At 43.2% G+C, this 16,353-nt stretch overlaps 1 protein-coding gene across 1 annotated transcript in view; it reads right to left on the minus strand.

Annotated features, from left to right (window-relative positions):
• The window catches only part of LOC124615636, a 97,353-nt gene extending 81,499 nt beyond the window's left edge, over positions 1–15,854 (minus strand). Inside the window, exon 1 of the mRNA XM_047143646.1 lies at positions 15,757–15,854. Within this exon, the coding sequence (XP_046999602.1) occupies positions 15,757–15,838 (82 nt within the window). The 5' untranslated portion in view covers positions 15,839–15,854. The remainder of the gene's footprint in view (positions 1–15,756) is intronic.
• Positions 15,855–16,353: the final 499 nt, after the last annotated feature.

Genomic DNA, 16,353 nt, shown 5'->3' on the forward strand with positions numbered 1-16,353 from the left:
CATAATGTCACGAATATGAATATGACCCTCGCTACCCAAGCTGAAATAATGTCCATCATGAAACCCCTAAAATCAAAAAATTCTAGTCGTTATGTAAAATTCAACAAACTTAATTAAAGAGTGTGCTTCTGAGATTAGCCAGTCGTTTATAAGTGGAACATTTCTTGAATGGTTGAAATATGCTGAAGTTAAGCCTTTGTTTAAGTACGGAGACGTAGAAATATCGTCAAATTTCCTTCCAATTTCACTTTTGCCAGCATTCTCAATTTCAGAAAAGGTAATATACAGTCGGCTTCTTAACCATCTGATAACAAATAATGTATTATCCGAGTCCCAGTTCGGAATTCTAAAGGATTCTGATATTGAGGTGGGAGTCTACACATACCACACTCAGTGAAAATGTTCTTAATTCATTAGACAATAAATTATAGGCTACTGGTGATCTATAAAAGGCATTTGACTGTATAAATCACAATAGCCTCTTAAGTAAATTAGAATATTATGATGTAACAGTAAATACTGTAAAATAGTTCAATTAGGAACTAAAGGTATCGCTAGCAAAGAAACATGAATTAAGCTGTCAGGCATCATCCAGCTGTAAACTAGTTACATGTGGCGTCCCACAGGATTCCATCTTTGGGCCCATGCTTCTTCTTGTGTGTATCACTGATCTTACACCACTAACTTGCTAGACGCCAAGTTTGTTTTGTTTGCAGATGACACAAACATTGCAGTAAATAGCAGATCAAATATAGTCTTAGTAAGATCGGTTAATGAGATCTTCATGGAATCAATAAATCCTTCCTAGTCAATTCTTTGACAATAAACATTGAAACAAACAAAATAAACACACTAGGTGCACTTCAGAACTTATAAGAAATTTCCCACTAGTACATGCGTAAAACATGTTGACAGAGATATAGAAGAAGTGGGCCATGTTAAATTCTTAAGATTACAGCTTGAGAATAAATTTAACAGTGAACGGCACACCACAGAACTGCTGAGGCATGTAAATAAATCTGTATTTCCAATGTGAGTGTCGTCAGATGTAGGAGATGGCATATGCTTATTTTCATTCCATAATCTCGTATGGGATTATTTTTTGGGGTAACTCATCAGCCAAGCTAAAGTTTTCCAGCTGTAAAAACCTGCAGTAAGAATTATTTGAGGTGTGAACTCAAGAACATCCGGCAGAGACTTGTTTAGGAAACTAGGGATATTAACTACTGATTCCCAGTATATTTATTCGTTAATGAAATTTGTCATTAAAAACAAATCTCTTTTCAAACCAACAGCTCAATTAATGAAATCAATACTAGAAATTAGAATAATCTTCACAAAGATTTAAAGCCACTCACTTTGGTTCAGAAAGGTGTTCGTCCTTCAGGGATACACATTTTCAATAAATTGCGTGCAGCCATAAAAAGTTTAACTACCAATGAAGTTCAGTTTAAAGGGAGCCTAAAGGTTTTATTAATGGCCCACTCCTCGTTCTCCATTGTTGAATTTCTTAGTAGAAACAACTGAAAAAACTGATTTATTTGTATGTGTGTGTGTGTGTGTGTGTGTGTGTGTGTGTGTCTGTGTGTGTGTTTTCATGTATTGTAGTAGTAATATAAAACAATGCGAATATTAGTACAATCTGATTTCCGTAAAAATTCAGTGATGTATTGGGATTATTGAAAATAACTGTTGTAAAATGATTCTTCTATTCAGTTTTTATTACCTCGTAAATTAAAAGGTGTTTAAGAATTTTTTGACCCATGACGATCATTCCACTTGGGATCTGTGGAAGGTACATTAATACATTCGTTTTCCCTTGTAAATATTTTTTGTGTGTTCTTGTTCTTTTGACATGTTCTACATCATGGAGGAACTCGTCACTATGGTTCAACTGGAAAGAATAGTACATCTAATCTAGTATAATGATGTGACTTCGATAGTACGTCGCTAGTGAACTGTCTTATAGGTCCCAATGTTTTGATTAGATGTTAAATGAAGTAAATATATTTAAAACAATACGTTAATTATCGTTTGACAGTTCTACTCTTACGATATTATATGTTTACAAAGATTATACAAATGAGCAACGATATTGTTTTACTAACTAAATTTTGTTACGATTATCTTTGGTTGTTGCATATGTGATTTCCAATTTATCCTTTTTCATGTTCTAAAAGAACACAACCACAAGAACATGACTACATCGGTGGTGTTTACCTATACATGTTAGCAACTTCGCTGTGCCACAACATGAAGAGCAGCAGCCTGATGATATATTCCAGCAGGTTAGGGAACCACCCCACTGGTCCTAAATGTCTTTTAATTTTTAGATGAAAAGTTTTCGGATAGGCAGATTGGACGAGATGATCCTGTTCGATGGCCCCACCATTCCCTGACTTCATACCACTAGACGTCTTGCTGTGGAGTTTTGTAAAGGATTTGGTATACTGAATCAAGGTAGAGACCGATAGGACTTCAAGGCACACATTCGCAAACGTGTTACCGTAGAGATTTTGAATCATGCGTGCACAGAAACGGAATTCCGATTAGACATTAATATAGTATAGTTCTGAGGTATTAGGATCTTAAGCTGTGGATATTTTATCACAGACTCAGTTCCTTTGACTGTTCAGAGATGTCATTAAACCCGCCCAAAGACGTATACAACCAAGCATGAGCAGCTCCTATTAGACGGAGGGGATCCGACAGCCAATCAGTTCCAGTCATTCCACCAGGAAGAAGGTACACGCCTCGTCTTTACTTCAACCATGCCTAGATGGTCTATACCGCGGTTCGATCGCGTCGGCATTGTTACTTTGTGCCAGGAAGGTCTCTCAACAAGGGAAGTGCCCAGGCGTCTCGGAGTGAACCAAAGCGATATTGTTCGGACATGGATGAGATACAGGAGACAGGAACTGTCGATGACATGCCTCGTTTAGGCCGCCCAAGGGCTACTACTGCAATGCATGATCACTACCTGCTGATTATGGCTCGGAGGATCCCTGACAGCAATGCTACCATGTTGCCCGCATCTCGTGGTCCTGCGGTAGCGTTCTCGCTTCCCACGCCCGGGTTCCCGGGTTCGATTCCCGGCGGGGTCAGGGATTTTCTCTGCCTCGTGATGGCTGGGTGTTGTGTGCTGTCCTTAGGTTAGTTAGGTTTAAGTAGTTCTAAGTTCTAGGGGACTGATGACCATAGATGTTAAGTCCCATAGTGCTCCGAGCCAATGCTACCATGTTGATTAATGCTTTTCGTGCAGCCACGGGACGTCGTGTTACGACTCAAACTGTGAGTAATAGGCTGCATGATGCGCAACTTCACTCCCGACGTCCATGACGAGGTCCATCTTTGCAACAACGACACCATGCGGCGCAGTACAAATGGGCCCAATAATACGCCGAATGGACCGCTCAGGATTGGCATCACGTTCTCTTCACCGATGAGTGTCGCTTATGCCTTCAACCAGACAATCGTCGAAGACGTGTTTGGAGTCAACCCCGTCAGGCTGAAAGCCTTAGACACACTGTCCAGCGAGTGCAGCATGGTGAAGGTTCCCTGCTGTTTTGGGGTGTCGTTATGGGGGGCCGAAGTATGCCGCTGGTGCTTACGGAAGGCGCCGTAACGGCTGTACGATACGTGAATGCCATCTTCCGACCGATAGTGCAACCATATGGCCGGCCGCTGTGGCCGAGCAGTTGTAGGTGCTTCAGTCCAGAACCGCGCTGCTGCTATGGTCACAGGTTGGAATCCTGCCTCCGGCATGGATGTGTGTGATGTCCTTAGGTTAGTTAGGTTTAAGTAGTTTTACGTCTAGGGGACTGATGACCTCAGATGTTAAGTCCCGTAGTGCTTAGAGTAATATCGGCAGCATATTGGCGAGGCATTCGTCTTCATGGACGACAATTCGCATCCCCATCGTGTACATTTTGTGAACGACTTCCTTCAGGATAACGACATCGCCCGACGAGAGTGGCCAGCATGTTCTCCAGACATCAAACCTATTGAACATGCCTAGGCTGTTTATGGACGACGTGACCCACCAACCACTCTGAGGGATCAACGCTAAATTGCCGTTGAGGAGTGGGACAATCTGGGCCAACACTGCCTTGATGAACTTGTGGATAGTATGCCATGACGAATACAGGCATGTACCAATGCAAGAGGACGTGCTACTGAATATTAGAGGTACCGGTGTGTACAGCAGTCTGGACCACCACCTCTGAAGGTCTAGCTGTATGGTGGTACAACATGCAATGTGTGGTTTTCATGTGCAATGAAACGGGCGAAAATTATGTTTATGTTGATCTCTAATCCAATTTTATGTACAGGTTCCGGAACAGTCGGGACCGAAGTGATGCAAAACTTTTTTTGATGTGTGTATATTGGGTTGTTCAGCGGAGAATTCCGAGCATCGCGTAATGATGTGTTTTAGGTATGATACTTTGCCCCAGTTATGTTACCAACTAAACTAGGCTACAACTCGAATTCTCTTTATATCAGTTGGGTGCCCTAGTCGCGTTCTAATAATGGCAGCCGAAAGTCTTCTAGCAAGATCATTGTGAGTGTACCAAGGTGCAGTGTGTACGCAGGGGCTCTCTCGTTTTGAAACGCATTCCATCGCCTGTTGTTTCATGACTGACCCCTGACCCTGAGCTTAAATTCTGATCACATTGCATTACGAAAAACTGTATGTTAAACCTTGCCGGAATCGTGGAAATGTCTACTTTTATTTAGTCTATGAATATATGAATATTGCATCTTAGCTGAAATGGGGGCGACATACGCAGTAGTATTTAAGAGAAACCGAATTTTTTATAGCTTTTTTCGGCCATGTCAACTTCAAGGACACATAAAAATCAGACTGTGATTAGGAGAAAAATTTACTTTGCACCATTTAAATATACAACTTCATTCTATTCGCAGGCGAATTTTCGGTATTTTCTGGTTACCAGTACTTGATTCATCGCTGTAATATCAAACGAAAGACGCTAATCACAGGTGTTTAATTTCCTTGTCCACTGTTCGTAATATACTTCCCAAAAGGTATTCCTGCGCCCTGAAGAGCAGTCGCGAGTGTCCCAATAGGCCAGCTTAACTAAATTCCTCATATGACGTGGCATTAGATGGAAGCCGTGTATTATTGCTTTCCGTTCATTCAATAGCAGAATTCTTTCTCCGTTTCGTAGACGGATTTCGTGATACTGGATTTTTCGTCGTGTGATATGGAGCCTGATCTAAAACAATCGCAGATCTGTTTGCCAATATTTCGGGCACACTCCTAAATCACTCTTCGTAGTGTTTGGCATTCATTTCAGAATGATAATCTGCACTTCCTTCTTGCCCAATAAACATAGACCAGAATTTTTCACGAACCTATCTCCGTTTCCAATGCGGCATTTTGTAATCCTTTTTCCAGAATCGAACGGTGTTTGAATTCCTCGTTTCCAGTCATTCCACTCTTGAACACTTCCTCTGTGATAATCGTATAGATTTCCTCATGCATAAGCCATTTTTTGTTCCTGTTAACCAAACTATCGAACGATTTGCACCACACTAGCTCTAATTAGTGTAATAAATAGTCCATCCAGCGTTGCGCAAGTGTCCTATTTCCCGCAAGAAGTCGTGTCTTTTTCCTACTGCTTGGTTATTTTCCATCAGCACATGTTTTCTTTTCTTTTTTTTTTTTTTTTTTTTTAACTTTGTGTATCTGAAGCCAATTATCGAATAGCGCGCCAAAGAGTAGTTTCACCCATATCAGGAAAATCTTCCACCTCATTCTTCAACTTTTATAACTCGGCCGCCACTGTTGGAAACAACTTTTCCACACAGAAGTCGTGGATTTTTCTTATTATGGCTCCTTGTGCAAACTCATCCAATACAAACATCTGTCACCTGCCAGAACTCTTTCTTACTTACTGTGATACGGAACTGCTCGCGTGCTGTTCTTCTTCGGCCTCAAAGTAAGCCAGCGCGGCTGATCACCATAGACTTTTCACAACTCCGGAAATGATGCATGGTTTCACACAAGTACAAGGCAACCAATTATGTTACGAGCACTGTCTCAGGAATACACAACAACCAATGGGAGCACGATTGTTTCCTGTCTGACGGGAAGTCGCGATGTAAACACTGCAACAGCAAACAATGAAGTGGAAATACTGTTCAGAGGTCCGGCAACATAGCACACGCGAGCACGCGGCGCATAGAAACGCAAAAGGAAATAAATTAAAGATGTGGTATAAGTTACAGATGTGATATTAGCGCTTTAGCATAACAGTTGTGGAAGGCCACAACAGAACCTGTATTTACACTTTTCGTCTTGTTAATATGTAGCACCATTAGCCGAATTGCAGCAATCTACGCCCATCATTATTAGGAAAACACGCCTATTGGAAAACAACGACAATTCGTCTGAAAGTTGAGTATGGTTGTATCTTTAAACTGTGCAAAAGAAATTTTTCTCCTAATTGCGGTCTGACTCCTATGACTCTTCAAATTTGACACTCGCCAAAAAGTGGTCGAGAAAGCACGCCTTCTCTTCAATATTACCGTGTATCCCCTCCACTTTCCAACTAAAATGTAATATTCATACACCAAGTAAAAGTAAACATTTCCACGATTCCGGCAAGGTATAACAGGCCGATGTTTGTTATGCCATGTGACCAGAATATGAGCTCAAAGTCGGGGATGAATCTTCATGAAATGGATTTAATAGGGTCTCTCAAGACCAGACGGTGGTACGCTACGGTCGCACGTTCGAATCCTGCCTCGGGCATGGATGTGTGTGATGTCTTTAGGTTAGTTAGGTTTCAGTAGTTCTAAGTTCTAGGTGACTGATGACCTCAGATGTTAAGTCCCATAGTGCTCACAACCATTTGAACCATTTTTATAGGAAGAAAACGGATCGATCAAAGTAAAGAGACTGGATTTACCGGTGAATATTTTATCCAGTCTATGCGCAGGACACAGGAAGGTCAGGCAGTACCCCCCCCCCCCCCCGCCCCCCTAGAGCCCTTCATTAGTCATCGCTGCATTGGCCGGGAATGATTCTTCTTGTTCTGATGTTGGCGATACATATTTTCGTCGGGTCTTGTGTCGAAAGCTTTCGTGCCGCTCTGCAACTGCTACAACTTAATGTGCTGTACCAATGTGTGGCGCTGCAGCAGACATTATGCAATGAACCGTTACCTCTTGTTGTCGCTTTGTTGGCCGTTGCGTTACACTACGCAAGATGGCGAAATTTACTCCCCCCATAGCGTTCCTCTCATTTGCGGCAGTCGTCGCTCAGCCATCTCCCCGCCCCCCCGTCCTCCACCTCAGGGTTCGTTAAAAAGTAAACAAATTATAGTGGTACGCTCATATTTATAAAAATGTCAAGTGGTACGCAGTGAACAAAAGTCTGGGAACCCCCTGGTCTAGACTTCCCACAGTTGACGTCTTTTCTTACTCCATGCAGGAATTTTGTGTGTGAGAAATCTATGCACTGCCTTTTAGCTTGTAGAATGCTCTCATGTCCTAATTCGTCCACTGCTTCATTACGACTTATACCAGAGTCACACTAGTTCGTGGCGACAGATTTATTTCAGTAATGTGTAAAATATATCTGTCGGTGCATGAGGTCCACTTACGTCGTTCCAATAGCTAAAGAGTTCTTTTAGAGTCAGTCAAAACTCGATTGTAGCTGCGTGTAGCTCGCTGCTGCTTCAGGCGCGGATGCAAGGAGAAGGGTGGAGGGGGGGCTACCACGCCCTCTTCAACCCTCTCCTCCAAAGAACATTTTTATGCCAAGAGCGTTTATATTTTTACTAATATCAATTTATGGATTTCTTAGACAATTTTCGGAAGATAAAGTTGCATGAAAACCGTTTACAGTGACAAGGAATTCCTGTTTGGCACAGTTGCTCGCTTGGTTTGCGCACTGGGCAGCAGCAGAGAGTGTACCAGCCAGGCGAAGGTGCACACTCTCACAGATCGGCCACACCTGCTGCCAACAGCAAAGACGACACAGATCTATAGTCCACAGTCAGAACCGGCCAACCACAGAATGCTGAGTAAGGGAGGAAGCAAAAGACCTTCCACTGGGTAAACAACATTCCTCTTGTCCGCTGAGGGCGTATAGCCGTAGTCTGCGTTCGCACTCGTAGTGAGAAATGAAATAGTAGGCTAACAACGGCGAGCACACAATTCGATTTTATATCATGTTGTTATTATTACTGTAAGTTGTCCTAAAGCGAGTTTGTTACTATTACATTATAAAATTAGGTTGCTGCTTTTAAGTTGTCGCAGTCTGCCAACGCTGGGTTACTTTTCGATTCGGTGACTATACGCAGTTTTGAGGCGAAGAATTCGTCGAGCCATGTTCGGAGCGCATTTTCATCAGGAAAGGAATTTCCTTGAAGGTTTTTCGTCGGAGAGCGGAAATGGTGAAAATCTGACGGCTGCGGAATGACTTTCCAACCCATCTACTGCATAGCGTTTTTGTCAGTCTACCACAAAGCGTGCGGGCGTCATCGAAGAGCAACACCACTTCATGCAGTCTTCCTGGTCGTTGTTCTAGGATTGAGTCTGCAAGACGTCTAGCTGTTGACACTAAATGGCAACAGTGGTGGTTTCATCTCGGGGAACCAGTTCGTTCTACACCACACCGCCGCTGTTGCACGAGATGCATAACATTATCTTCTGTGGATGCCCGCAGGTCTTTGTACCGACAGTTGCTGCTTTGTTTGGGCTCAGCCACTCCTTTTCTTCCCCTTTGTCAGCATAAAGACACAAAAAAAAAAATGGTTCAAATGGCTCTGAGCACTATGGGACTCAACTTCTGATGTCATTAGTCCCCTAGAACTTAGAACTAGTTAAACCTAACTAACCTAAGGACATCACACACATCCATGCCCGAGGCAGGATTCGAACCTGCGACCGTAGCAGTCGCGCGGTTCCGGACTGAGCGCCTAGAACCGCTAGACGACCGCGGCCGGCATAAAGACACAATTTCTTGACACCAGTAAACGGTACAGGATAAGGAATTGCCGGTGTTGTTTGCGAGGCAGTCGATGAGAAGCAAGTAGAGATGCGCGTGCGGCCCGCTGATTTTTGTGATTTTGGCTTAGGGCGTGTGGTACCCACACTCGCGATTTTTGAACCTTCTCCACTGCATGTGAATGACGCACGACGGTGGTACGATCACAGTTCGTATCATCTGCCAGTTTTCGAGTACACTGACGGTGATAATTGTGGATTAATGCGTTTAAACGATCTTCATCAAGCTCCGAAGATCTTCCCAAATGTGAAGAGTCACTAATGTCAAACTGATCCTCCTTAAAACGAGAGAAACGTTTTCTCGCCATGTTCCCCATACACGACGTCAATGTTTCTGGCTGCCTGCGCTGCTGTCACTCCTCTACTGATCTCAAACAGAAGGTTATGTCGGAAATGTTTCAGTTTCTCCACTTGACACTCCATTTTCTATCATCCACAGCTCCACTCACTATCTCCACATCGAAAAATGACCGTATGTATAATCAGATAGGAACAGTGAAGTATAAATGAAAAATGATAGTTGCTAAATAAATCCATAGCAAATGGTATACCAAAATTCAAAAGAAAAACGCTACGAACTTATGCTGCAACAATGGTACAGAGGAGAGCGAAAGACCTTCGATACAGTTCCACACTGTCACCTAACGAACAGAATACGAGCGTACCGGAATATCAGACCAGCTGTGTAACGAGTGGACTGAAGACTTTCTAGCAAACCGGAACAATGCTGACGAAATAAATTTCGGGTGAACAGCGTGGTATGAGTGTGCACAGGACACAATATTTCGGCAATCGACCACGTTGCCATCAGGCAGGTGCGCTGATGTACTGGCAAAATTCGGTAGCACACGTTCTTCTCGGCACTTCATAAGAAAAACAAAAGAACTCAGTAGACGACTTCTCCGATGACGCAGCTTGTCGATCCTTTTCATGCTGCGATACATCTCCTCCCCGTAGAGGTATGTGATGTGATTCTTCCATTTCTCCAGGCGTATTTTATGACGAAATAAATCTCGGGTGAACAGCCTGGTATGAATGTGCATAAGAAACAATATTTCGGCAATCGACCACGTTTCCATCATCAGATGCGCTGATGTACTGTACATCAGCGCACCTGATGATGGCAACGTGGTCGATTACCGTTATATTGTGTCGTATGCACACTCATACCAGGCTGTTCACCTGAGATTTATTTCGTCATAAAATACGCCTGGAGAAATGGAAGAATCACAGAACAAAGCTTGTAGTTCTCAACTGGGAGAAATCTTCAGACGTAAAAGGAAATTCGGGCGTACGCTAAAGGGTTGTTATAGAATAGCTACTTTTCACAATATGTACAAGGGCGTGCTGAAAAGTAATGCCTCCGAATTGTTATCTGAAAAGTCTTAAGTATTTCCAAATAAAACAAACGTCCTGCGTCTTTGTTCTTCACATCTACATATTTGTAACCATCTGCCGCTAGAAGCGTCAGAATTGTAGGGTGTAACATGGCGGTGTGTGACGTAACTATGTGTGTTAGAAACGAGATTCTGTAATCGAGTTTGGAATTCGACTTTGTCCGCACATCGGGCACCTTCTCCTTCGGCAGGACAATGCCGCACCACACACGAGCGCTGCGACATCGGTAGCAGTCCGACTCCTTGCGGTCTCCATCATCGATGATTAGCCATACAGTCCCGAGTTGGCACCATCCGATTCTGATATGTTTCCAAAACCTAAAGGACACCTTCGAGGACTTTACTTATTGGTGGCCGGCCGGGGTGGCCGAGCGGTTCTAGGCGCTACAGTCTGGAACCGCGCGACCGCTACGGTCGCAGGTTCGAATCCTGCCTCGGGCATGAATGTGTGTGATGTCCTTAGGCTGGTTAGGTTTGAGTAGTTCTAAGTTCTTGGTGACTGATGACCTCAGAAGTTAAGTCCCATAGTGCTCAGAGCTATTTGTACAAACTTAGATAGTGATGAAGGGCTGTAAGCACAGGTGAGGTTGTGGCGCCGTCAACAGTGTCAAACATGCTACAGCAACGTATCAACAAACGAGTCTGGTGTTGGGAGAAATGTGTTCGTTGCCGGTGTCAGTCCACTGTGAAATTCATATGTAGACGTGAAGTATAAAGACGAATCATATTAATAACGTTTGTTTTATGCAAAAAACTTTAAGTGTTTTCATATAAAAAATTCTGAAGCGTTACTTTTAAGCACGCCCTCGTATAAACGAGTTAGTGGGTTAAATCGTTAAGTTCCATTACGGTTTTCGCAAATGTTGCCGTTGTACACAAATAAGTCTGAACGCTAGAAAACCGTGGCAGAATGCAGGATCGATGCTTGGTGCAACGTTTGGTATTTGACTTTCAACATAAACAGACAGAACGCACTGCGCACAATCAGGCTACAATATATGTCTGCACGATTAGCAGAACACTCGCTGGAAGCCGCCACATCCATAAAATCTCTCGGAGTATCCGTACGGAGCGATTCAAACTGGAAGTGCCAACCAATACGCTGTTTCCTCCTACGCATACTGCGAGGAGAGGCCACCAACGTAAATGTAGAGAAATTCGAAAAATGGTTCAAATGGCTCTGAGCACTATGGGACTTAACTTCTAAGGTCATCAGTCCCATAGAAGTTAGAACTACTTAAACCTAACTTACCTAAGGACATCACACACATCCGTGCCCGAGGCAGGATTCGAACCTGCGACCGTAGTGGCCGCGCGGTTCCAGACTGTAGCGCCTAGAACCGCTCGGCCACTCCGGCCGGCAGAGAAATTCGAGCTCAAACGGAGGCCTACTGATACAGTCATTTTTGAAAGGACCTTACACCAAAACTTAAGTTTTCGGGGACCACCGGAAACACTCTGCGGGTGAGAAATTGGAATGTAACAGGGTGGGCTTTAGATTGTTTAAAGAACAGAGCAAAATGGATATTTTGCCTTTACTGCGGTTGCTAAGTTTTGCAATTTCTTTGAAAAAAGGAAGTCTAAAATCTTGGAATATGGTCCTTTTCTTGACGAAGTAATTCATTTGCTTGATGAAGTTACATTTCTGGTAATGTTTTAAGTTCTTTCTTTCTCTTTTTTTACGCAAACATTTTCATAGTATTGTAACTCTAATCAAAGTACATACAAAATGGTTTCACTGGTCATCATCATCGGCAGCACTCTCACGTACAGGCCATTTATTCGAAATACCTATGTTCGTGGCCGGCCGGGGTGGCCGAGTGGTTCTAGGCGCTACAATCTGGAACCCCGCGACCGCTACGGTCGCAGGTTCGAATCTTGCTTCGGGCATGAATGTGTGTGATGTCCTTAGGTTAGTTAGGTTTAAGTAGTTCTAAGTTCTACGGGACTGATGACCTCAGAAGTTAAGTCCCATAGTGCTCAGAGCCATTTTTGAACATATGTTCGTGCCGAATATATAATCAAATAAACGTTGTATGTCTTATATTTTACTCGTGTTTGTAGCCACTGGTCCAGCGTAAGGCTTTTCAACTTTAAAAACAACAGACACTACCGGAAATAAAAGATTCTTGGTACGTGAATTACGTTGAAACTCAGTACTAGATACCATTTCACATCGCACAAAAATGTTCAGAAATATCAACAGTTCAACTACCGGAACCTAAACGTAACCCATAGTGGATTAGGTATTTAGTAGATGGCATGCGAAAATGATCCCCATTCGACTGGTATTATTACTGTAGAGAGTAAAGCCCTTTCAAAAATGACTCCACTGTAACGAAGTCGCAAAAACACATCAACAATGTGTGGAATAAAGCCCCTCTCATATAGAAAGATGCATCTATGTACATAAAATTGTAGTGTAATAAATATGTGATGTACTGAATCGACTGTGAGAAAGCTAAGTGGCAAAGACGTTATCTGAGAGACTATGATAATTATATCGTTGACTCGGAATATTACTCTCTCTGTGGTTTACTCGTAACTATGGGTAACTAGAGTTTTCTGCCCAAATTCAGGGTAAAACTCCTTTAAACGATTTTATGAACACGATGGGATGAATAATTTTCTTTTCTGGATTGAAAGTTGGAAATTGTCTATATTTAATAAGTTTTTCCTCCATATGAAGTGTTGCATAATCTGATACACGATGATGCATGCCACTACTATTTGGGGAATCGTCAGTATGTCGATGTTCATGTACACCAGCATTTTGTTGGAAACGAGATGGATTAACTCTCTCGCCTGTGTAGATGTTCTCGGAACCTACTAAAGAAAACCACTGCAATTCTCAATACTGAAGACCTCAATGCGGTTTTTTGCCTGGTTTTCCCGTTATCCATGCTCGAGTGAGGAGACAAGATATAAATCCAGGATTGTCTTTTTGTTTTCCAGTATTGAGAACTGTAGTGGAGACACAATCATACAATCACTTACACCATACAATACCATCATTCACAAAACAAATATTAAAAAGTGTTATCAGTTTGTTGATATTATACATGTGTGTTAAATAATGAACAGCTGTGGATAGGAGTTCATAAACGACCTTCAGTACTCTTATGTACTCCTAGAGCGGCATGTGTAGTGTAATAAATATGTAATGTACTGAATCGACTGTGAGAAATCTAAGTGGCACAGACGTTATCTGAGAGACTCTATGATAATCATATCGTTGACTCGGAATATTACTCTCTCTGTGGTTTACTCGTAACTAAGGGTAACTAGAGTTTTCTGTTCGCTTCTTTTGATGTTATGTGGAGAATTGTACAAGAGACATAATAAACCGTTATTATTTCATGAGAACAAAGGTGAGCGTCACGACCTTTATTAGTATTTTTGGAAGTATTGAAATAGCAGAATTGTTTCAGATTGAATGCGACGTGTACGGGAAGAGACGTGGACAACAGCACTCGAACCTGCAATCTCATGTCTACATCTACATCTACATGATTACTCTGCAATTCACATTTAAGTGCTTGGCAGAGGGTTCATCGAACCACAACCATACTATGTCTCTACCATTCCACTCCCGAACAGCGCGCGGGAAAAACGAACACCTAAACCTTTCTGTTCGAGTTCTGATTTCTCTTATTTTATTTTGATGATCATTCCTACCTATGTAGGTTGGGCTCAACAAAATATTTTCGCATTCGGAAGAGAAAGTTGGTGACTGAAATTTCGTAAATAGATCTGCCCGCGACGAAAAACCTCTTTGCTTTAATGACTTCCATCCCAACTCGCGTATCAAATCTGCCACACTCTCTCCCCTGTTACGTGATAATACAAAACGAGCTGCCCTTTTTTGCACCCTTCGATGTCCTCCGTCAATCCCACCTGGTAAGGATCCCACACCGCGCAGCAATATTCTAACAGAGGACGAACGAGTGTAGTGTAAACTGTCTCTTTAGTCGACTTGCATCTTCTAAGTGTCCTGCCAATGAAACGCAACCTCTGGCTCGCCTTCCCCACAATATTATCTATGTGGTCTTTCCAACTGAAGTTGTTCGTAATTTTAACACCCGGGTACTTGGTTGAAGTGACAGCCTTGACAATTGTACTATTTATCGAGTAATCGAATTCCAACGGATTTCTTTTGGAACTCATGTGGATCACCTCACACTTTTAGTTATTTAGCGTCAACTGCCACCTGCCACACCATACAGCAATCTTTTCTAAATCGCTTTGCAACTGATACTGGTCTTCGGATGACCTTACTAGACGGTAAATTACAGCATCATCTGCGAACACCATAAGAGAACTGCTCAGATTGTCACCCAGGTCATCTACATAGATCAGGAACAGCAGAGGTCCCAGGACGCTTCCGTGGGGAACACCCGATATCACTTCAGTTTTACTCGATGATTTGCCGTCTATTACTACGAACTGCAACCTTCCTGACAGGAAATCACGAATCCAGTCGCACAACTGAGGCGATACCCCGTAGGCCCGCAGCTTGATTAGAAGTCGCTTGTGAGTAACGGTGTCAAAAGCTTTCCGGAAATCTAGAAATACGGAATCAACTTGAGATCCCTGTCGATAGCGGCCATTACTTCGTGCGAATAAAGAGCTAGCTGCGTTGCACAAGCACGATGTTTTCTGAAACCATGCTGATTGCGTAGCAATAGATCTTTCCCGTCGAGGTGATTCATAATGTTTGAATACTGTATATACTCCAAAACCCTACTGCAAACCGACGTCAATGATACAGGTCTGTAGTTCGATGGATTACTCCTACTACCCTTCTTAAACACTGGTGCGACCTGCGCAATGTATGAATAGTTGCTAAAAATATCCAGCCGTCTCTCCCAAGACTCTTCATACGCGCAACAAACAGTAATTCTTTTAACAGCACTATCTGAGACAATTTTATCACGTTGTTACGACCTTTTACTGCGAGCATAATACATCGACAACAGACAAACAAAAAATAGACAAACACATAAAAGAATCTACCACAGAATCTCGTACCGGTATTAGTTCGCCTAAATTTGGGGTGAGACCATTTTAAAAATGGTGGTATCAATTGTTCTTCCCGCGAACAATTGACAACTGAAATTGGCAAAAGAGATTCTGACAATGGTATACAAAATATCCTCGCGGAGTATAGGTATAGATGTGGAAATTATATTCGGGTGAGAGGGGAGAGGGAGAGAAAGTAAGAATGACCCCCAGAACTGGCGCCCAGAGACAGGCACGGTGACAGGGACAGGGGGAGGGGAGGGGGACAGGAAGCGGGCCATCAGCGCGCCGCACTCACCGCGGTCCGCTAGGGCCCCCAGCAGCAGCGGCAGCAGCAGCAGCGCCGCCAGACACCACGTCCTCACTGTGCCGCTCTCCATCGCCACTCCAACACTGACCGCGGGCCGCTCTGCCGTCGCGCCGCCCCTGACACGGACCTCGCGGGTCAAAGACCACCTCCTCCCGCCAGAGCACGTCATGCGCACCGCACGGCCAAAGGCGTTACTACGTCTGCGACGTACTGTGTACCACGCAAACCGTCCCACAGATAACAGCTGCCACACACTTAGCCCCAGTGGTGGCTCGTGACGAAAGAAGATGGTGGTGCACTTTGCTCACAAAGGAAAACATCAACAAAAGAGAGAAAATCAGTACACTGCTCATGTTTTTGTAATGCCTGATATACGAGGTTTGTCCGGAAAATACGTACAGTAGAGCGTCGATTATCCGAAGTAATTGGGGGACATGTGTGTTCGGAAAACTGGTTTGTTCGGGTAATCGAATTGCACATGTTTATTTGCCAAAAAAGAGTACTGTACAGTAAATTTATTAATAAAAACAGGCATCTCTGTTAGTATTACAAAGTAACATACAAAGGCAACTTCAGTAGGAAGAT

This window comes from Schistocerca americana, chromosome 5, assembly GCF_021461395.2.
Source record: "Schistocerca americana isolate TAMUIC-IGC-003095 chromosome 5, iqSchAmer2.1, whole genome shotgun sequence".
Taxonomy (NCBI): Eukaryota; Metazoa; Arthropoda; class Insecta; order Orthoptera; family Acrididae; genus Schistocerca; species Schistocerca americana.